We start from the raw sequence: 24082 nt of genomic DNA, 5'->3' as shown, positions 1-24082 counted from the left end.
TCGATTTAATCTTGGAACCCGCGCTCACGCGATCAGGTAAAATGGCAACAGCGCCTCACGGACGCATTCCACTGCAACCATGCACCGGCCCGGCGTTCGGGCTCCAAACTTCGCACATTTGCGAGCGACCGCTGAATAGCAGTGATGCCCGAGCTTCGAAAATTTTGGGACAGTCTCTTTCAAATTAACGTTGCAAAGAGCTATTTGAAATTTCCCGGCCCGGGTTGAAGAATTTGGGGCCTTTTTCGTATAACTTTTGAACTATAAAAGATATCGAAATGCAATTTGCGTCGAAAAATGAGGAAAAATTATTCCCTCTTAATGATGGATAATATAAAATATTTTTAGCGGTCGCTGGCACCTCTCCGAACGCCGGGCGGTGCATGGTTGTAGTGGAATGCGTCCGTGAAGCGGTGTTGCCATATTACCTGTTCGCGCGAGCGCGGGTTGCAACATTAATTGATGACCCTGCACACTGGCAATGAGTGAAAATGAATTTCTGACAGGTCCGCACTACAAAGAAGCGGGTAAAGAAGTGAAGCTAAATAAAATCGTTTGGAATAGTCACTGTCATATATATAAACAGCAAAAATGGAGCGGTATGAAAAAAAAATACCAACAACACGCGGTATTCCCAAGCGGTCACCCATCCAAGTACTAACCGCGCCCAATGTCGCTTAACTTCAGTGATCGGACGAGAACTGGTGTTTTACAGACATAGAATGGTCGTTGGTGAAAATACAGTTTTATTTATCGAAGAAATTGGTACCGACGAGGTCATCATTTCGACGCGCGTTACGAAGAGTAGCACGTTTCATTTTTTTCTTACGGACAACTACATGTAGAAAAAATAAAACGTGCTACTTTTCGTAACGCGCGTCGATTTAATCTTGGAACCCGCGCTCACGCGATCAGGTAAAATGGCAACAGCGCCTCACGGACGCATTCCACTGCAACCATGCACCGACCCGGCGTTCGGGCTCCAAACTTCGCACATTCGCGAGCGACCGCTGAATAGCAGTGATGCCCGAGCTTCGAAAATTTTGGGACAATCTCTTTCAAATTAACGTTGCAAAGAGCTATTTGAAATTTCCCGGCCCGGGTTGAAGAATTGGGGGCCTTTTTCGTATAACTTTTGAACTATAAAAGATATCGAAATGCAATTTGCGTCGAAAAATGAGGAAAAATTATTCCCTCTTAATGATGGATAATATAAAATATTTTTAGCGGTCGTTGGCACCTCTCCGAACGCCGGGACGGTGCATGGTTGTAGTGGAATGCGTCCGTGAAGCGGTGTTGCCATATTACCTGTTCGCGCGAGCGCGGGTTGCAACATTAATTGATGACCCTGTACACTGGCAATGAGTGAAACTGAATTTCTGACAGGTCCGCACTACAAAGAAGCGGGTAAAGAAGTGAAGCTAAATAAAATCGTTTAGAATAGTCACTGTCATATATATAAACAGCAAAAATGGAGCGGTATGAAAAAAAAATACCAACAACACGCGGTATTCCCAAGCGGTCACCCATCCAAGTACTAACCGCGCCCAATGTCGCTTAACTTCAGTGATCGGACGTTTTTTGTTTGTAAAAGTCTCTTTATTATATAACATATGTACATTTAAGCGTATAAAATAAATACATTTAAACTGTTTCTTTGGTAATTGAATTTGTACCTAGTTCCTACAATTAATGCTTAACCTACTACTATGATTAATCAGTCGATATGCAGTATATCTCTTATTTCTAGTGTGTTCATTTAGCTCATATCTAGTATTGTTTCGTGTAATCATTCAATAAGGGAAAATTGCGTTAAAAAAAAACCCTTCTTTGTTCTCAGCTTTACACCTCTGTGTGTACCTGTTTGCATGTACTGTTTTGAAGCGTTATCAGGTATTTTGTTACAGTGTTAGTCCTATTTAATACTGTACTTAATTTACTTAAATTACTTTTGCTTACTTATGGCCTGAGTATCACACGTTTTATCACATGCGTATCACTGCATTTCATAAAAAATAGTTAACTTTTGATAAGGTAGCCTATGCTTAAAATTAAACGGTATATTATGATCTCTAATTTCTGTTAGATTTTTAGTTAGTGGATTACTTCCTATATGATATCTATAAAAGCTTACCGCTAATTTATTGCAATATTCACCCATATATTGCATGTCCACGCTTTCATGTAGGTCTGTTATCCTAGTATTCCTGCGAGCTGAGAGTATGAGTCTTAGAAGCTTATTTTGCATGACTTGTAAGGCATTGATGTTCGTTGGAGCAGATCCACACCATACTGGTGTAGCGTATGTCATTATGGGCCTTATAATCATTTTATATACTAGTTTTTTATTGCTAATTGACATAGGAGAGTTGTATACCATTAATGGGTACAACTTCCTTAGGATTGCATGGGATTTTTTCACACTTTCCATGATGTGGTTTCTATAGGTGAGTCCTGTGTCCAGATGTACTCCCAGGTATTTTACTGCTTTGACTGGGGTTGTTTTGTGCCCATATACTGTTATCGGTTGGAATATTCTGCTGTTTCTTTCCTTCTTCTTCGTAAAAGTTATTACTTCAGTTTTGGTTTCGTTGAGATGTATTTTCCATTTCCGATAGTATGGCTCCAGTATCGTCATATGCGTTTGTATCTGTTTGGCAGCTATTATGGCGTTATAGGAATGTGTGTAGATTGCTGTATCATCTGCAAAGAGTGCTAATTTTGTTCTTGCAAAAGTAGGTATGTCATTAAGATAGACATTGAATAGCTTGGGGCCCAGAACAGATCCTTGTGGAACTCCTGCTTGAATCGATCTCTTGGTAGACTTGATGTTGTTTATTTGTACTCTGAGGTGCCTGCCGCTGAGGTATGATGCTATGAATTTGATGAGTGTCGGTGGATACTGTTGTTTCATCAACTTATTTATGAGCCCCTCTATCCAGACTCTGTCAAATGCCTTTTCAATGTCAAGTAAAAGCATGACAGTTACTAGTTCCCTGTTAAAATTTGTTGATACATCGTTTACTATCCTTGTTACCTGTTGTACTGTACTGTGTTTTTCCCTGAACCCAAATTGCTCGTCTATACAAATGTTGTTTGCCTTCTCGAATTTGTTAAGTCTGCTATGAACTATTTTTTCTAAGACTTTACTCATGGTAGGCAGCAGGCTTATGGGTCTGTAGCTGCTTGATTCTGCTTCCTTTTTCCCTGCTTTGTGTATTGGTACTATGACTCCGGTTTTCCAATTAGTCGGGAAGTGATATTTCTTGATTGATGCATTTATTATATACATGAGTTGGACTATTGCTTTCCTGGGTAAGTTCTTCAATATAAGGTTTTGTATGCCATCAGCTCCCGGTGCTTTCTTTGCAGGTAAGCCCATAATGATTTTGAAGACTTCTTTCGGTGTTGTGTAATACTTGTGCGCGTCCTCCTCTATCTCGTTCTGTAGGAATGTCTGTACCTCTTTGATTATTCCATTTTGCTCGATGGTGTTGTTTACTAAATTTATGCTGTGTACTTTTTCAAATTGATCTGCCAGCATCTCTACTTTTTCTTCGTCTGTGATTGCTTCGATATTGTTTTTAATTAATGTAGGTATTGATTTGTATTCAGTTTTAAGTGCTTTTGTCATCGTCCATAAAGAATTGTCTTTTGGGTTCAGCTTCTTCAATTTCCTCTCCCATTCGTTGTTTCTGTGCTCCGTAATGGCTTTCCTTATGTTTCTAGTTTCATTATACATAATTCGCTTTATGAAGTCCAATCTATATTTCTGCCAGCATTTCCTGGTCTTATTTCTCTTTCTTGTCATTTCCTTTATGTGTTCAGGTATTTCATCCTGTATTGCTTTTAGTGGTTTCGTCTGTATGGTCTTTGCTACGGCATTTTGTATCCTGCACGTTAGTTGTTGAACTTCCTTTTCTATTTGTTCCGTTGTGGTTATTTTTGAGTTTATAGTTATCTCTTGATTTAATCGCTGTCTGAAAGCTTTCCAGTTGGCATTCTTGTAGTCAAATCCCACTTTATCTGTTACATTTACTTGTTGTGCCCCCAATTCTATTGTCACAGGATTATGGTCCGAGCTTAGCTCATGTAATACGGTCATTTCTGAGATGTCCCTCACATTTTTGTTGAGTGCTATATCTATCGTAGACGCTGGTTGTCCATTGGTTGGATAATGTGTATATTCGTTGGGGTATAATATACTGCAGTTGTTCCTCGATACATAGTTGTATATTTTTCTTCCTTTGCTATTTGGGTTGGTATTGTTCCAAGCTGGATGTCGTGCATTAAGATCTCCAACTATTAGTATTTTGTTTCCCATTTTTAGAAGTTTGTGAATCTCGTTTATCTGGAAGTGATTCGAGGGGTTATTATACACTCCTATTATGTATATTCTGGTGGGTAGTCTTATGCACAAGCATTCAATTGAGATGTCATCATTTATTGTTACTTCTTTGTGTGCTATGCTGCTCTTGATTAGTATTAGGATTCCTCCTGAACATTTAAGAGTATTATCTTTCCTAATACATATATAGTTCTTGAATTTAATTTTAGTTGTTTCCTTGAGCCTTGTATCATTGATTATGAATATGTCTATTTGTTGTCTATTAATAAATTCTTTGACTTCGCTAATTCTGCTTATCAAGCCATTTGCATTCCAGGTGCAGATTCTTATGTTTTTGTTAGCCATCTAATTTATCACAGAATTTGATAAATACTTCCAATTGTTGAACTTTTGTTTTGCATTGACTCAATTGAATTCTGAGTTCTTTTACTGCTTCCAGCATCTCTTTTATGTTGCAGAGCTTTTTTATTTCCCTGAGTTCGTTGCCTATGCCTAATATTTCATTAAGCTCTTCCCTGTCCTTTGATTCCTTGTCTCTTGGTTGTGTTATCCGTGAAGCATATGTGTTCTCCCTGATTTGTGCCCTGTTTATCCATGCGTTGCTCGGCATGTTTTGATTATGGTTTCTGTTCATGCTTGGGAACAGAGTGACATCTTCTACATTGGGTGCTTTGTTTGGAATGAGTGTCACGTTATGTTGATGCCCTCCAGTTTTTGACTTTGAAGTTATCCATTCTATTCTTTTTTGATATGCCTCGCATATTGTGGCATTTGCTGGATGATCTCCATCGCAGTTGACGCATCTTGCTGGCTGATCTCTAGGCTTCGGACAATCTTTTGTAAGGTGTTTTTCTGCACATTTTAAGCATGCTGGTTCTGCATAGCAATTGGAGGTAGCATGCCCCCATTCCTGACATCTGTGGCACTGTGTAGCCCTTCTTTTAGTTTTGTAGTCCTCCCAGGTAACTTTGATATGACAGATATAGTGTATTTTGTGGTTCGTTTCATTGTGGCTGGTAATGAAATCATATATAAGGAAGTTTCAGTACCCTTCATAACGTGCACATTTGTTACAAGAAGTCCTTGCGCTGCCAGGTCATCCGTTATTTCCTTTTCTTCCATTTTTGCGTGCAATCCTCTGATGACAAACGTTTTCCTTCTTTCATTGTGCAGTGTGTAAGTATGAAATTCTATTTTTTTATTTTGGTATTCCTCCTTCAGTTTTTTGTAATCTTCCTGTGTTGTTGTGAAGACCTCAGTTTTGTCTTTATGATATTTTATGTAGTATTTACTTTCTAGAATGTGTGTTAGGGTGTATGTGAATCGTGCATGACTTTCGGTGTTCCCATGTATTACTAGTGGGGTTGGTTTTTTCGCTTTAGATTTATCCATTTGTCTCTTACTTGATATTTTTGTGTCCTCGCTTACCCCTTCGTTTTCAATGTCCATGTCAGATTCATTATCGTTTGATAATGACTCGAACCTGTTGCTGCATGGTATTGGCGTTGCAGTTTCTGTTTGTCTAGTCCTTTTATTCTGTTTTTTGTCCGCCATTGTTTCAGTAGTCCTTTGTCGTTTTGTTCGTTTGATGATGATGTGATTTATGCTGTAGTCATTTTCGCCCAGTTTTAGGTTAGGATCCCCGGAGGGGACGCTTTGTTGTGAGGTCAGCGCAGGATTGTTTATTATTTCTACGGACGTTGCTCTATTAAATTGCGTGGTATGTGCAGCCGTCAAAATGTTAGTACTGTTGAAAATATCGCAATACTATGATATAAAAGTATGCGCGTAGCACCAAACACGTCTCGCCGCTTCGACGGTCACGACGTGTACTAGTGATCGGACGAGAACTGGTGTTTTACAGACATAGAATGGTCGTTGGTAAAAATACACTTTTATTTATCGAAGAAATTGGTATTTGCATTGACAATAAGTGAAGATGAATTTCTGACAGGTCCGCACTACAAAGAAACGGACAAAGAAGTGAATCTAAATAAAATCGTTTAGAATAAGTCACTTTCATAGCTATAAACAGCAAAAATGGAGCGGTATGAAAAAAAAATACTACCAACAACACGCGGTATTCCCAAGCGGTCACCCATCCAAGTACTAACCGCGCCCAATGTCGCTTAACTTCAGTGATCGGACGAGAACTGGTGTTTTACAGACATAGAATGGTCGTTGGTGAAAATACAGTTTTATTTATCGAAGAGATTGGTACTGACGAGGTCATCATTTCGACGCGCGTTACGAAGAGTAGCGCGTTTCATTTTTTTCTTACGGACAACTACATGTAGAAAAAATAAAACGTGCTACTTTTCGTAACGCACGTCGATTTAATCTTGGAACCCGCGCTCACGCGATCAGGTAAAATGGCAACAGCGCCTCACGGACGCATTCCACTGCAACCATGCACCGGCCCGGCGTTCGGGCTCCAAACTTCGCACATTTGCGAGCGACCGCTGAATAGCAGTGATGCCCGAGCTTCGAAAATTTTGGGACAATCTCTTTCAAATTAACGTTGCAAAGAGCTATTTGAAATTTTCCGGCCCGAGTATTGTACCGCAGTATGTGCGCAATATTCCGCGAGTATTGTACCGCAGTACGTGCGCAATATTCCCGAAACATTGCACAAACATGGCCATTGCAGTATTGCACGACAATGTTTCCACAATGTTGCAGTAACATTGCAATACACCCTGCAACATTGTAGTGTGCAGCAACGGTTCTGCAACGTTCCTGCAACAAAGTGTGCTGTAAGGGAATATACGAATGGTGTTCACGTGTAAATCGAGTAAACTCGTTAAACCCATCTTTTGCCCGGCGATCCTTATAATATTAGTAGCACGTACCCACCAATACAACTTTACCGCTCGAGTTGTATCAAACTTTAATTAAGAGTCACGAGGCATTACTAACATTTCCCGCGACTCCCTGATTTCGCAACAAGTTCGTTCGCACCTTTCACCCAAACAAGGAATTGTCTCCAACCCAGTGGCTCCCCGATTTCGCATCTGGTTCGTCCATGAAACCTCACCCTTCTACGGCTCCCTGGTTTCGCACCAGGTTCGTATGTGAATAATAATAATCCTAGTGATTCCCCGACTTCGCATCAGGTTCGTCCTCGCCCCTAACTAACAAACTCATAAACCATATTCCTTGGGAAATACCCTTCTCGTCGGTCTCTCGTGTTCTCGCAGTTCCAGCTCGTAACAATGACCTTGAGAAAAAAAATTTCCATCACAATAATTTCCCCTCTGAAACAAACACTTTTTTCCTTAGACATTTACTCGTATCAATAAAAACAGGTAAGTGACATTGCAGGAATACTGCACGGCAAGGTGTACGCAATATTGCAGGTATATTGCGCACACGTGGCTGCAATGTTTCTGCAACGAAGTGTGCTGTGTGGATAGTACCGTAGGAATCAGCTAGTCGAGCCGGTGTGCTTCGACGCAGTGTTACATTCTACATTGAATTAATTTTCATACGGCCAATGTTAAAGTGCCCACATTTCTGAAAACGAAATAGAGGACACAAATAGGGCTATATCCTCATTTTTTTCAGATTTTTAAATAGTGCCCTGTTATTATAAAATTGCCTCTGTTTAGAACAGTTACAAAATAAATGGTCAAAAATTTGTTCTTTTTATGTGAAATAATTTTTATTAGGAACACTTATATCTCCACAAAAACTCATTTTTATCAGCTTCTTAGTTCAACACTTATAATTTAGAGAAAACAGGTCAACACTATATTTCAAAGTGCTGTAAGATCCACATTTTTTTTAAATTTTGAAAAACCCTTCGAGACACATTTATATATCACTAAAGACTAAGTACAGCAGATCCAAATTTCAACAAAACCTGAAATGTTAATGCAAAGTGTCCGTCTTCGTGTGGAATGACCTCCACGTCAACGTCGACTGTTCTCACATACAATGCAATGGTATGCATTGAAATAGTAGGTCAGCGGCGGATTCAGGAACCTTTCTTGGAGGTGACGAAATATGTAAATGTACATAAGTACATTTTTGAACCTTCTTTTACAAGATTTAAAATTTGCTTGTAAATTATATTTTAATATCTCTATTTGATACTATAGCCTAAATAATTAAATACACATTAAGTATTTAAACAGAATATTACACAATGTAGTAATATTTTTCTATTACTCTTGGAGGGGGAGGGGGGCGCCCCACAGTGGTCCGAAATCCCCATATCAAGGAAAAAATATGATAGCATCAATGTGAAACCTTCAATTTATACAAAACTTGGTATCCCGGGTTTTTTGAGCTCGCTGATTACAAATCTGAAGTCAAAATTAATAAAACAAAATATCTCCTTAGTATAGGAGATATTTGTATGTCAATATTAATGATTAAACTAAAATATCTCCTAAACTAATAGTTTGTCGACATAGGTAGGTTAATACTTTGTCGTAGAAATTGATGAACTGAATCCAGTAATGTATTAAAAAATATATAGTTCCGTTTAACAAAACATCGGTGACCTTCATACATATGCCCTTTATGCATCCACATATAAAAAACTAATTACATTAAATTATGGCCTCCTAGAAACTATTCAACTTTTATCTAAAACATTTTTCGATATTATGAAAAACGAAAGCAAGATACTCCAAATACTTATTGATAAAGGTTATAGAAAAAATGCTCCCTACACCAAAGCCGCAGGTTTACGCAGCTGAAACCTGTTTGGTTATGTACTCAAAGGTATAATGCACCACTAAGTCTTACCTTGACGCTAGCTGTCGCGAAAAAGTTATGTCTAATTAAACTTCGATTCTATCCTTAAAAATACCTATATGTTCAACTTATGTCCTACTGAAATCAACGAGGGTGTCATTGACTTAATTCATGTAATATATATGTTCAGTATGAACATAATCAAATTACAAAATTGCGTTTTTCTTTTCAATTTGCAGATAGTTGAAATTCTACTTGAAAGATAGTGCGTTTGTAACTCCAAATTGCAGGTGTTCTGTTCCCCAACTTTCATATTATAATTTCCTTACAAATTAATGGTATTTACAGAAAATTCTTGTTGGTTCGGGTGCTTCAACTATCCTACTATGGAATTGTATTGAAAAAATTCTGTGTACTTAATATTCAAAAAATGATTTTTTTCCTTTATTCAAACCACTGTGCGCCCCCCCCCCCCTCTGGATCCGTCCCTGTAATAGGTACAGTGGAACCTTCAGAGTCCAAATTAATCATTCGGATAAAGGATTTTTCGGAAAGAGAAACACGGATGTTCCTCATGATAAATAATTATTCTATATTTTGGAAAGGATACCATTTTCTAACTTTAGAACCATTTCACGTTTCTTTCCAACAGTTAATATTGTATAGTAGCTATGTAGACAAACAAATTTAAAAATAAATAAAATCGACTTAAAAAAAATAAAAATGCATTAGAGAGTAAAAAATAATTTTTTTCCTTAGTTAATTACGACTCTACATTTTTTTTATGTCGGCGCCTCATTATTTGCACTGTGTAACTCTGGCATCGACTTAAAAAAAATTGTGAGTCGTAGATTAAATAAGGAAAAAAATTATTTTTTACTCTCTAATGCATTTTTATTTTTTTTTTTTACAGATGGTTTTAAGTTATTTTTAAATTTTTTATTTTCCACTCTTTAATTATTTAAGTTTATTTAAACTACATTTATTTAAAAAAAATATGGGTAGGCCTACAAAAAGAGCTGCTCGTAAGAAAAATAACCGTTTGCTAGATACGGAAGATTCCAAATATAAGCGACTTAAAAAAAATAATAAGGATCTGTCGAATACGTTATAAGAGGTCTACAACTCAACGTGCGGAAATATTCTAAAATGCGAATATACATAAAATACAAATTATGTAAAAAAGGCGAAGTTTGAATTAACCAGTACTAACAAAGTATTGAGCCAATATTGGTGCAGTATAGGAAGGGACCACCGGACATCGCTCTCTTTGGAATAAAATAAAGATCATCAAAATCAGTCCATATGCTGAGGAGTTATGCGCGGACAAACATAAAAAAAAAATACATACGGCTCAAATCTGTAACCTCTCCATTTTGAAGTCGGTTAAAAAGGCATGTAAGTATAGCGAGATAGTAAATTAAACCATAAAGCGGCAGCACGGACTAATATATTCTAGCAGTTCTAATTGAACCTTCGGGTGGTTATCTTTCCATATTTCTGTTAATTAAATGTTCTAAAATCTAAAAACTTCCATGCATTGACGTACAATACACATAACAAGTTTTTCAGAATGTGACATAATATTTTTACATTTTACTACTCCGAGGGGAGGGGTCGACCCTATCGCCCCCTCTGGATCCGCCCCTGAGAACGATCAGATAACACGTGTTCGGATACTGAAAGTTGTATTCTACCTCCATTATTATATGTTGTATAATAGAAAATGTTAAACTGCGAAATTGTATAAAAAAATCAATGTACATGATACATACGTTATATACATATGTACATAAATCTAATACTTCAAGTATTTTACGAAATAATTTTATTATTTAGGATGATGTAAAAACTGCAAATGCGCAGTTTTATAATATTTGTCAATTTTTAAATGTATAAATACGAATGATACCTACCGCTTTCACTTATATATTATTAAGGATTAAGGATAATGAATATTCCATTAAGCGATTATATGTTACATGGCTCGAATTAAGAACCATATTAGGTCTGTATTTGTGTATCTAATTCTAGTAAATACATCACATATGTCGCAGGTCATCCGAGTAGTTTGTTCTCATAATCATACGATAACGATATGCCATTGCAGGGGGCATTCGTTGATTAAGTAACTTAACTTGGCATGTTTATCAGTAAACCGACATCGTTAGAAAACGTCGAGCAATATATTATTGCAACATTTTTGCCTACTTCACACTCTTGTTGTTGTGATCTGGAAAAGTAGTATTTCTCTGAAGACATTATTATAAAATTTCACAGATAATTGTCAGTTAGAGTAACACAGTGTTTACAGAATATTTTAGTACAATAGTAATAATAACAATATGACGATACCATTGTCGAATTATAATAAATTTCTTGGCATCAGAGCTGGGCAAAGTGTAATCTAATTACAAATTACAAATTACCATTAAACCGTAATTATGTAATTGATTACACATTATTTTCTGTAATTGTTAATTTAGGTACTTGACCATTTGGTTTTGTCAACTACCTAAATGAACGATTACAGAAAATAATGTGTAATCAATTACGGTTTAATCGTAATTTGCAATTTGTAATGAGATTACATTTTGCCCAACTCTGCTTGGCATTACCGCTAATAGATATTTCAATTTTCGCGGCTGTTTGGTACAATGGACATTTCTACAATCGTATCGCGCCGATCAACCAATCCGCAATTCTCCTTCATCAAAACCTGTTCAACAGGTCTCGCCTATACGGCAGAACAAATAAAGTAGAATGAAAGGGGATATCAGGCATCCAGTAATCGATTTCAGTCTCTATCCAACTAGACCCGAAGAAGTTATAGCGATCGGTTACATAAAGAGATTGTAAACAAAGCAAAAGTTGAAAGGGAAAGTAAAGGAAGTAGTACATTGAAAAAAGAATGACTAACTGTATCGGTTAGAAATTACGGGTTTGTCGGCGGAAGTATTGTAAAACGCGAAGAAAGTTGGTAGTAGATACAGAGAAGAAATTGTATCTGATAAAGCGCCAGTAAGACGTTTATCAGAAGACACAGCGAGGCACAGTGAACTGGAATATCTTCTCTGCATTAAATAGAGTCCAGTCTCTCCATAGCAGCCGCCCAGTACGACAGTGGCATTCGCAATGAGCGACCAAAGCAACAGTTCGAGCGTTGTAATTAATTTTGGAGCAGGACCGGCCAAGATACCACATCAGGTACCGTGAGAACATTATTATTTTCGCAGAGCGAATTCTTTATCTTTATAAACATGGTATGTACATCAATTTACGATCTTAAGGCATAATTCAGGTACATACGAGGGAATTATGTAAAACTCGGAATACGATCAGCCACACAGCACACAGGCGTCCCAGGGACGTCCCACCAACGGCTTATATAGGGTAACGGACCCAATTACTGACACCTAACCAATTACTGTCACCTTAAGCTATTTTACTTAAAATAACGAATAAATAAACGTTGTAAAGTCATACACAAAAAGAATTATGTGATTCAACCTATAATCTGTACTATAGATTATATACTATAGTTTATTTATTCGTTATTTTAAGTAAAATAGCTTAAGGTGACAGTAATTGGTTAGGTGACAGTAATTGGGTCCTTTACCCTACGTCTTTTGGACGACCCAATATTACAAAACGGGACGTCTTTAATAAGACGTTTATCGGTACTGGTTCGATTTAATATTTTAAGGAAGTTCTCAAAATAATGCCAGACTCAATAACAATTTATTTCATTTATTTAATTCCAAATAGTTTTATTTCTAATTCGTATTATTATTATGTGTGCAGGATACATGCAGAATATACATAACCTATAAACCCTATTTGCAAGCGTTCGTGCAAAAACATTTAAACAAATGCCTTTGTGTTTTTGATTTTCCATTGATTATGCGAGGAAATGTTCATAAACACGTGTGTATAGATCTGGTTAGAAGACTTAACATGTTCGATCTTTGATACTTCGTCGGTGGTTCGGGATAGACAGCGGTTACAATCCCTGGTTTCCACCAACTACCTAATTCGTACTCTGAGACGAAAGAAATACCTTAACCTCTAAATAATTCTCAGATAGCACGCAACGTTAAAAACGTTGTATAGATGGTCTTAAAGACGTATTCTTACAAATCAGGACATTCAGACGTTCAGACCTAAAACAGACCTAACATGGACGTCCCCGGGACGTCGTGTGCTGTGTGGGAGCTATAGCGATCAGTAATATTCACTTTTTCCCTGTGTCAAAAATAACTATACTCAATATTCTCAGTTTAAGTAATGAATACTTCGCGTGTCAAGTAATACTGACACATATACGTATATATTAGCTTAAAGTACCTGGCGTTGCCCAGGTAAAACTTCGATTATCACGGAGTGTCGGGAGGGAGAAATAAGGGGGGAGGGGTGGGATGCCCAGATTTCATGGGAGCCTATATTTTCCGCAGGGTTCTAGAGAGTAATATTATGCAATATTTGGTGCAGATCGGTTAAAGAAATCGGGATAAAAAGTATCCTATATGTCAGGGTTGACTAACTGGTGGCTCGCGGGCCACCGGGGGCTCCTCCGCTTTGCTGCTACGCTGAACGGCCCCCCTCCATACCGACCAGACTCTGACGATCGCACTGATCGCAGTCGAAAAGAGAAGGAAAGAAGGAGAAATCCACTGCGATTGCCAGAGTTTGGTCGGTATGAAGGGGGGCCGTTCAGCGTGGCAGCAAGGCGGAGGTGCCCCCGGTGGCCCGCGAGCCACCAGTTAGTCAACCATGTTATATGTTATTCCTGGTCCTAGACTACGTATATACAAATTTTCAGAAAGATCCGTTGCGTAGTTGTGACGTGATTCAGTAACAAACATCCAAACATCCAAACATCCAAACACACTTTCGCATTTATTATATTAGTAGGATGTATATCACTGGTTTCGGACAGTATCTCTGTTATAATATCAACTTTGTATTATTGATGTATTTTGTATGACTTTTTCTGCAGATGTAGCTACATATATGTTAATGGGGGTCCTCGACGGCCTGAAAAGGAGCGCGATATTTGGGATTTTTTTTAGAGAAAAAAAATTAATTAAAAAAATGGTACCGAAAATTTTAAACGCGTTTTTCTCAAAACGACGTTTTCCGAATTGGTTAGCATGATATCTCACCCGAATTACTCCAAACTTGGCATATATCTTCAGTAAATATTCCATTCTTGCTGGTATTCAAATTAAGCCGGTTTTTGCAAAATTAGACTTTTGCGACTTAAAAAACCAGCGAATTTTTTTGCAGAAATCGATGTCTGTTTTAGACGCTGCCATTTTTTTCTTAATTTTCAGTATTTCTCATTTAATCTAGTTCAAGCGATAGCCACACTCATACAGATTACACAAATTTTAAAATTTTCTACTTCAGACAGCTACAACGGCTGATTTTATGCTAACAATGCGCATATGTTGTTTGTAAGGCGCTGTATTTGAAGCACTATAACTCCGGATATAACCATTATTTTTGCATATAATTTTTTTTTCATATTGTCCAAAGTTTTACAAATAAAGCCACATAGCTGGAAGTAAATATATTTAATGGTTTTCTTTTAAAAAATTCCCAAATTTGGCATCACTTTTCGTCTATCAAGGTAGGGAGACCCCTTAAGTTACAAAATATTATATAAAATTTTGTGAGGTAAATATCACTTCGTGTTAAAAATCAGCAGAAAAATAAAAATACAGTTTAAATATATTACTTTTGGGTCAACGAGCAACTTAGATAGACAAAGTATAGGAAAACAGTGATATCGTTTACGTAAAAGGTCAAACTCGTTGATTCAACTACCGCGGACACTAATTAAATCATCTGCGTACATTAATTACGAGAAAGCATCGAAACAGTGAATTACATTCCTCGCATCTTTGGAAAATATATTTTTATTTAATTCGTTGCTTTATACTATTCTCTGTACTTTTAATCGTAATTGCCGGACCTAACGTTAGTGTATTTTTTTATAGGTATTAAAAGATGTACAAAGAGAATTGCTGGCATACAGTAATACTCAAATTAGCGTCTTGGAGCTGAGTCATAGATCGAACGAATTTAAAAATATTATTGAAGATGCTCAAGCAACGTTACGTGAAATATTGTAAGTTGGTATGAGCAACAAAATAACGGCAATTTTATATCGCTGAAAATGATAAATTTAATCGATTTTAACGAACATTTATGGATTGCTTTTATCGTTTATTTACCTCTTTCGTGCGTCTGGCACGTTAATTTAAATTTTACAGGCACGTTCCGGACAATTATAAAATCTTATTTATGCAAGGAGGAGGAACAGGTATTTTTGCAGCTGTCCCTCTAAATATGATGACAACTGGTACTGCAGATTACATAGTAACTGGTAAATTCTAAATCTATGATAGCAGGTTTCTTAAATCTCATTTTTTACATTAGAAATCAAAGTTTGCTGCCACTAAACAAGATGCATTCCAAGACAAAAGGGAACATAGCACTAACAAGGGAACATAGCACTAACAAGGGAACACCGCGAACCTGGACTCACCGATTGGAACGCGACTTTGTGGGTTTTTAGAGTGATTCAAAACAAGAACAACGGTGTCTTTCATTTGGGCCTTATCACCCTTTAAGGGCGTGAAAACTAACCTCAAAGTCAAATTGGCACTTCCACTTTTTCGCGTATAACTCTCAAAGTACATCAGGCAGAGAAAAATGTTTTAAACAAAAGTTTAATTGTGCAATAAGCTCTACAAACTTCCGTTAACAAAATTTTGAATAGAGTTAAAAAAATATATATAACTGACGAAAAAAACTGTTTTCAAAATTTTGTTAACGCAAGTTTGTAGCGCTTATTGCACCATTAAACTTTTGTTTGAAAAATTATTTTCTGCCTGTTGTACTTTGAGAGTTATACGCGAAAAAGTGGAAGTGCCAATTTGATTTTGAGGTTAGTTTTCACCCCTTAAAGTGCGATAGGGCCCAAATGAAACACACCGTTGTTCTTGTTTTGAGTCACTCTAAAAACTCACAAAGTTGCGATCCAATCGGTGAGTCCCGGTTCGCGGTGTTCCCTTGTAAGTGGGGTCTGGAGAAAAATTAAAATGATATTAATGCGTTTTACGTTAACATAAGACAATTTGTTAAGGTACTTGGTCGGCTAAAGCAGCGAAGGAAGCAACAAAGTACGGTAATGTGAATTTAGTTCTACCAAAAGCAACGAAATATACCGAAGTCCCTGATCCATCTACTTGGAATTTGAATTCAAAAGCATCCTACGTTTATTACTGCGCTAACGAAACGGTTCACGGTAAATAAATAATAATACGATACACAAACAACATATACAATAATCCGTTTATTTATGTACAGTCGATGATGAGGCGCGTTTAATTGTTTAAGGTATTGAGTTCAGTTACATTCCTGAAACAAATGGAGTACCGCTTGTGGCCGACATGTCGTCGAATATTCTCTCCAGATCCTTAGATATTTCGAAAGTATGTACTCAATACGTAATAATACTTAATCGGACGATGAACAGGCTTAGAAAAAGATAAGTCAAGGGTTTATAATAACATGTTGTTCAGTTCGCAGTAATATTTGCCGGTGCACAGAAAAACATTGGTCCAGCTGGAGTAACACTTGTGATAGTGCGAGATGATGTTCTTGGTCATGCCATGAAAGTTTGTCCTGCAGTACTCGACTTCACTGTTATGGCAACTGATAATTCCTTACACAATACACCGCCAGTATTTCAGTAGGCATTCGCGATAAAATTGTTTAACGATAAAATGAATATACATAGTACTAGACAGCATATTGTATTAGATATTCTTCCGCAATCATTAGCAGAATTCTGATACATATTCATGCGTAGATTGAAAGTGAAAACGCTTATTCAATTCTGGAATTTTTACCAAGGAAATGTATTTAGTATTTTTTAACGCATTTCTGTTTGATTTTTAGAATATACGTAGTCGGGTTAGTTTTCAAATGGATCAAGCAGCAGGGCGGTGTCGAGGGAATGGAGGAATTGGCGATTATGAAAAGTCAGAAAATATACGACACGATCAACGAGTCGAAAGGGTTTTATACGTGTCCGGTTAAGCCAGATGTACGAAGTAGAATGAATGTACCATTTAGAATAGACAAAGGCGATGAGGAACTTGAGAAAAAGTTCCTTTCCGGCGCGATCGCGCGCGGGATGCTTCAGTTGAAAGGTCACAGGTCAGTATTAGTTACAATTAGAAAACAGTCTACATAACAATGATTAATACTACCTAGTTTAAATAATATCGTGACAAGATGGATATCTTCCTATTTATAATATGAGCCGTTTATTTTGAAAGTGGCCTAAGTCCATTTATCTTCAAATCGAGATATTTAAGGGTTTGCGTTTCAATGAATTTAAAAATATACGTATAGGATACTAATGAGTCATACTGCTTAAGTATATCTAAGGATGTTAAATTTATAGTTCCTATTAAAATAGTGGCAATTATTAAGTGAATAATATGCGTTTTCTTATCAAGAATGGAGTTAGGCCACTTCCAAAATTAACAACCAGATTCATTATAAAATTTGAAGGTGCCCAAGTCCATTCAACATAATTTAAGATGCTTCAAATTGATTTTGTTAAAATCTCCCAAACCCCAAAACTTCTCAAAAATATTATTTCTTTCTTCTTCATCGTAATTTTTTGTGCAAGCATTCCGACAACGGCAATCTTTGTTTTCGAAAATTTTTTCAGGTACAATATTTCCGGTTTGAGTACAATATCTTTTTCCTGAATTCCGTTTAATCTTTCGCACTTTTTGGATGTATGATTCATCAATCTCTTCTCCATTGTTAATCGTATCTTCATCCCCTGAAGACGAATATTGTTCTATAATTCTGTTTCGTTTTCGATTTTTTTTTAAATCATTAGTTACTATTTCTCTTCACTATCTGAACTAAATAGTCTTGTTCTATTCTTCCCCATGGGTGAAATAATTTCTAAAATTTAATATTAAATTTTAAGTTTTATATTAATTAAATGTACTGGTTATTCAACTAACGCAATTGTCCAAAAACTGAGGTTAACTTATAAATACTAATTAATTAAAATTACCTTCATCACTGCTTTCTGACATTATTAATAGTAAATATCTTGATTTAAGTATAAATGGAGTTAGGCCACTTTCAAACTACACGGTTCGATTATTGAACTAACTCTGAAAACTTATGTGTCAAGAATTATCGTATTTGCTCGGATTATAAGCAACCTGAAATGCTTTACTGCTAAATAACATAAAGTTGTACATGTAACCATGGTAACCGGAAAAAATTGAAAAATGGAGTTAGGCCACTTTCAAAATAAAGGGCTCATATATAGGATGGAGTATGTATTTAAATAGAACTTATAGTCGAATTAACGAAAGAAGGCACCTTGGGACCGGGGCCAGAATTTGCGACGTTGCCGTTACTCCAGGCTCGCAATTGGTGCTTCCCCTACGCGGCTCCCTACGCCTTGGCCAATTATTTTCGACTACTTAGCTGTGGGGCTAGGGTATTCGTTGTCCTTGTCGGGTGAATATTGCTATCCTCTTCCAGAGGGCGAACCCAACGTCCATCCCATAGAGATTTGACAGAGTGTTGAATCTTATTGGCTATTGTGGCAAGCGCCATGCAGAATGAAAGGCGGACAAGTCGAGGAATACAGGCTCATAGGATTCTTATTCTATTTAGCGTCATTCCACGGCAAATCGATCACTTTTTGCACTCGATGTCAGGGATTTTGTTCAAACTGAAATATTATATAGGAAGGGATTTCAGTCATCACTTTGCTGGTTTTGAATTTGTTCAATTTTTGCCTATTTTCATGAAACCGAGCTGTTCTTGTGAATTTTTATCTCGGAAACTCTTTATCGTATTGAATTCATTCTTTTTTCATTTTAATCTAGAAAGTACGGGCTATTCTAATACTCTTTTTTATATTGGAAAATTAATTTTGTAATTTTTAAAATTATAACCAAAGTTTTATTTTGCAAATTTCACGTACGAAATATTCTGCTTTCGAGAATGGAATTTTGAAAATTAACGTCAGCATGAGCTGTTATTAACCGGTGAAGAATTCCATTAACTCTATATTTTGTAACCGAGTTCAAAGCCTATTAAACAATGACTCAAACCTTTCCATAATTTCACGTGATTCACAAAATACATATTGCATTCTGATCAAAGCCTAAAAATGTGATCGATTTAGCGTGGAGTGACTTGTAGATGAAGGAATCTGTTTTATCGAGCGAGTGAGAGAGACACAGTTGCACTTGAAGATAGAAAGAGACGTCCGATCTGCTACACAACGTGGCAACGTCGCACGAAGTACGGAGCAGGCATTGGGTCTCTCCCGAACCACACGCGCCGGTCTACGGGCCGCCCAGGTGCCTACTTTCGTTAATTCGACTATAACTATTAGGACTAGATTTTAATGAAAATTACTTCCAATAAATGTTGTATACTGTTATATATTTATATATATAACCATACAATATACTATTCAAATTTTATTTATCATTTATTGTTACCAAGATTTCGAGGTCATTCCTGTTTTTCAAATAGAAATCAAAGTAGGTAGGAATGTCGTGCAAAAAGAGTTTCAAGTAATGTTAATACAAATTCAATCGTATGGAATAATACAATAGGTTTCCAATGACCCCAAACATACTCAATATCATCTATTTACACAGAAAGTTTTTAATTAAATGCAAAAATATTTCATTACAGGTCCGTAGGTGGAATTCGAGCATCTTTGTATAATGCTATTACTTTAGATGAGGTGGATAAATTAGCAGAATACATGAAGTCGTTCTTCCAAGAATATTGTAACAAAAATTAGGAGAATTGTAGTACAATCTTGAGTGTATGACAAATATTATTTCATACAAAATAATTTATATACATGTACTATAAAATACATAATATATTTACAAATTTTGTAAATAACCTTTTATACAATTTATGCATCTGCTTTCACGTTTGTTCTAATGTTCGCAAAATCACCATTTAATAGTGATATCTATTCATTACCTTGTTAAACGCAATGTCATCTCTTTTTATATTTTGAATCAATCAATAGAATTATTAATTAATAAAACAGTAGTATTAGGATAAGAATGTTCTTTTACATACGCAACTCTCCCTGTCTTGAGATACTTGATTTGCAAAGATTATATCTAGTTCCCTTTCCAGATTAACGTTTGTCTTACGACACCCGTCTACCACAGCTTTGGACCACTGTAATTAGTGTTTTGTATTTAACAGATTAATCTTAGCAGACTTATAGCGACTTCGGTATCTCGCACTGACTCTGTGCTGATGCCAGAAAATGAGTTGGATTAGTTGTTTCTGATAGAGACGAAGATAGCTCTATAAGAATCAACCTGTCCAAGTGATTTTCTGGTTCCAGCACAGAGTCAGTGCGGGATACAGAATTCGCTATTAGTATGTACATTTACATTGACAATTCTTTTCTTCCTATTTCAATTACCTTAAAATATTCCTTCACTCTTTCTGGTGACCATCCGACTGGTGTGGTTCTCTGGAGATCTCTCAAATTATATAATTTATCTGCTAAGGTAACCAACTTAGCTTTATAACTTCGTCTAGGAGCATTTTCTATTTGTAGTCTTTTACGCTCCGCTTTTGGTAATTCTTTATCATCAGTGACTTCTCTAACAATAGTACAAACTTCACTACCAAATTCTTGCTCTATCTCTTCGAACGTAGTATCTGTATCTTCTACCGCATCATGTAGTAAAGCTGCCAAAATTAGAGCTGAGTCATGGACATCACCTTCTTGGATCAAAATATTTGCGACACCTAAGAGATATTTTATGTAATCATACCTTTTTTCTTCATTTTTAAGTTACGAAAGCAGTATTATTTCGGTTTCGCGAAATACTATCAGAACATACCAGAATAATGTAATACCGAAACCGAAGTACATAATCAGATTTTTATCTGCTCAATATGAAGGACTTAAACCACATCACGAAATATAGGTATTTTTCGGTTATATTTTGTTGAACTTATAAATTCATGCATCTTATATCAATTCTCTAATAATCAAAATATTAGTTTAAGTAGAGCTCAAAGACGATAATGTGTATTTTAGAGAAGAGATCAATCTCTTGACATTAACTTGAGTCGCAAGCACTGATAAAGCCACTTGAGCTAACAAATACAATTCAGGTATATTATTTTCGTTTTCATATAAAAATTATAAAATATCATCGTCCAAGCTAACAAAGATATTCTAAGAATTTCTTAATACATATATTGATAATATGTAATGTACGCATAGAATTGTTATGGCCGTGTTTATTCTTATCCAATTCCCTTCTGAGGTCGGACTCCTTAATGGCCCAACTAGCCCTCACTGGTGTAGAGAGATTGTCCTCTTTTCTAAAGTATATATCTTTATGCTATAATTTAATAGATAATTTGCTTAAAGATATTTTGGTAGTTAGACCTAACAGAAAATATAGACATAAGTTCATTAAAGGGTTCAATATTCTTTAATGAACTGATCCGCATTCTCGTACATGTACCTGCACCTTTTAAACTGCTCCCTTAAACTTGCTTCGTAGAAATGTAATTGAAAATATCTTGAAAATTGTAATCAAATAGGAATACCAGAAAAATACCAGTAAATACTTACTAATATACCACTATTTTCATATAACAGTATCACCAGGGTTGCCAGATCTTCTGCATTCAGCCGGAGTCTCAGGTTTTGAACCGTTGTCTCCGGCCTCAGGCAGGCACAATAAAAATCTCTGGTAAAATAGAAAATATATTAGCGAATTCGGCAGGCACGCATTTGCACTGGTGTAGCATGCCATACAAAAATAAAAAACTATTAAAATCTGTAACAAATTCTAATATTCATAATACTTTTATTATTATTATTACTCCTTTATAAGAAGTCATTATTATAATGAATTTTAGATATCTATTTCCTTCTTGGGTCTTCTTTTCTCCCCCCCCCCTGCCATTCTGCAATCCTCAACGAAATTGAAATCTCTGGCAAAAATCGGGCCTGATCTGGCAACCCTGGGTATTACATTATACTCGTATTTTCATGTTTCTCTTTCCCTAAGGGTTATGTAGGTATAACGGAGAAATAAAGCTGTAATACCAATATTTTATGCTTTGCTATAAGTCCCCGATTTGCATCGCTCACTATATATATATTATTTGATTGTACAAGTAAGTAGGTAAAGAGTTACAGACCTATGGGATGATTTATGTATGGTGTTTGTTCTGCATCTTTACGTCTTTGATTTTTGTGTTTTACTGCTGCAAAATTGATACACTTCATTGTTAGTGTTAATAATTCTGCATTGGACAAATCTCTGCAACATGATTTACAAGGTCCAGATACATGGAATCGATCATTAGTAATAGATGCTGTAGAAATACTGTTTTCCATAACTGATTTATTGAGCAATGCTACAAATTTCCACTTGCTTTCTGATTTAACGTAAATCAGACGTTACCAATGCTGCTATTACTAAATTGTAATTACATTGTAAAAAAATTTTACCTACAGGTATTATTATATTACTTATACTTTTATATTTACGCTAGAATTATACGAATTGTTTAAATTTTTTAGAATAAAATGTCTTATTTACTAATCTATACTCTGTATATATGGTATAGTAATAAAAGAATGCAAACAGCTGTACAGTCGCATCGGAAAGTAAGTTGACACTCTTTAAAAACGCATAACTTTTTTAAAATTGGTCCAAACGACTTGAGTTTTTTTTAGAAACTAGCGTAATTAGTTTTCTACATAGGTGACGTGTTTCGTCATTTTGAAAAAAATTGCAACTGGTCGGAATAACGATGAAAATAGTGAAGGTCGTTTTGTTGAAAATTGTTTTCTGAGCCTGTAATGAAAATTCAAAAAACCCGTTTGTGGATTGAAGTAAGTTGTATACATGCTGAAAATTTCATCTAAATCGGTTAACGTTGCTCTAAGCTACACACGTTTAAAGATCGCAGAATAAGGTCGAAAATCGATGACTACGTTACGGCGTCAGGACCGAAACATGCGTTGCGCCCGCGGGGGCTCGACGTAAAACTTTCATGTATCGTTTTTCGGTAATAGGGTGGTGAGTTTTTTTTAAATTTCTTAGCAAGCACGTGGGGGCTAAGAGGAACGTGCCTATCAAATTTCATGGTTATGGGTTCAGTGGTTCTAGAGATATCGAATTTCTTTCATAAATTGTTAGTGAAGAGGATTTTTCCAGATTTTTAATTTTTTCCTTTCATTGTATCCCAAACACTACCTTTCTACCAAAGTTCAAGTTTCTAGGGCTGCGAGAAGTACGTCTGATTTTTGATGATCGGTCAGTGTCGAAATAACGAAACTTTGAGTTCAAATATCTCATGAACTAAAAAAGATAGAAACGTGAAATTTGGAGGTTTAGTTCCGTTTGCAAAGTACTCTAGATAAATAGAAGTTTCAGGTTTTTTGGGTAACTGCAGTACAAAGATATTGGGGGGGGGGGGGGGGGTCAAAAGTACGCTGAGTTGCTTCCAGAAAAGAGTTTACGGCTGTGCTTGCTCAACTCGAATTGGCGGGGGCACTGCCGTGCCCTCAGATTAGAGCACTAAAGAGGTGAGTATGCGCATCCGCCATATTGGGTCCTCTGCAGAGAGATGATTATTGAGTACCCACCTTTTTGAGTATTCTCAAATTCGCTTTATAAACCAAATATAAACTTAAATGTAATAAAATACTCTAATAATGTGTCGTGCGACTATGCATTAATATCAACAACGCATATTTTGTTTATAAAGTGAATTGTGACAATATCCAAAACAGCGGGTACTCAATAATCTTCTCTCCAGAGGAGCCAATATGGCGGATGCGCATACTCACCTCTTTAGTACTCTACCCAGATTGGAAGAGGAAGCAGACGCGTGAGTGCGCGTGAGGGGCCCCTACACTGGACAACCCTGATA

The 24082-nt window shown here is 36.3% G+C and overlaps 2 protein-coding genes and 2 non-coding genes across 4 annotated transcripts; 1 reads left to right on the top strand and 3 right to left on the bottom strand.

Annotated features, from left to right (window-relative positions):
- Positions 1-613: 613 nt before the first annotated feature.
- On the bottom strand, positions 614-734 carry LOC143371855 (5S ribosomal RNA). Its single transcript, XR_013086139.1, has one exon. It is a non-coding gene; the product is annotated as a 5S ribosomal RNA (ribosomal RNA).
- Positions 735-6413: 5679 nt separating this feature from the next.
- LOC143371854 (5S ribosomal RNA) lies at positions 6414-6534 on the bottom strand. Its single transcript, XR_013086138.1, has one exon. It is a non-coding gene; the product is annotated as a 5S ribosomal RNA (ribosomal RNA).
- A 5340-nt stretch (positions 6535-11874) lies between these two features.
- Positions 11875-20047, top strand: LOC143371655 (phosphoserine aminotransferase). Its single transcript, XM_076817102.1, has 8 exons — positions 11875-12262; positions 15061-15191; positions 15337-15449; positions 16212-16373; positions 16466-16560; positions 16651-16820; positions 17030-17290; positions 19829-20047. The coding sequence occupies exons 1-8, from the start codon at positions 12191-12193 to the stop codon at positions 19938-19940; spliced, it is 1116 nt and encodes a 371-aa protein (XP_076673217.1). The 5' UTR covers positions 11875-12190; the 3' UTR covers positions 19941-20047.
- Mesh1 (Metazoan SpoT homolog-1) lies at positions 19781-22657 on the bottom strand. Its single transcript, XM_076817143.1, has 3 exons — positions 22340-22657; positions 20592-20923; positions 19781-20338 (listed from the first exon to the last, which is right to left on the bottom strand). Exons 1-3 carry the CDS (start codon positions 22536-22538, stop codon positions 20207-20209), a joined length of 663 nt encoding a protein of 220 aa, XP_076673258.1. The 5' UTR covers positions 22539-22657; the 3' UTR covers positions 19781-20206.
- Positions 22658-24082: the final 1425 nt, after the last annotated feature.

The sequence above is a fragment of the Andrena cerasifolii genome, chromosome 7 (assembly GCF_050908995.1).
Source record: "Andrena cerasifolii isolate SP2316 chromosome 7, iyAndCera1_principal, whole genome shotgun sequence".
Classification (NCBI taxonomy): domain Eukaryota; kingdom Metazoa; phylum Arthropoda; class Insecta; order Hymenoptera; family Andrenidae; genus Andrena; species Andrena cerasifolii.
Note: the sequence above shows the minus strand (reverse complement) of the source record. Positions and strands in the feature narration are given on the sequence as shown.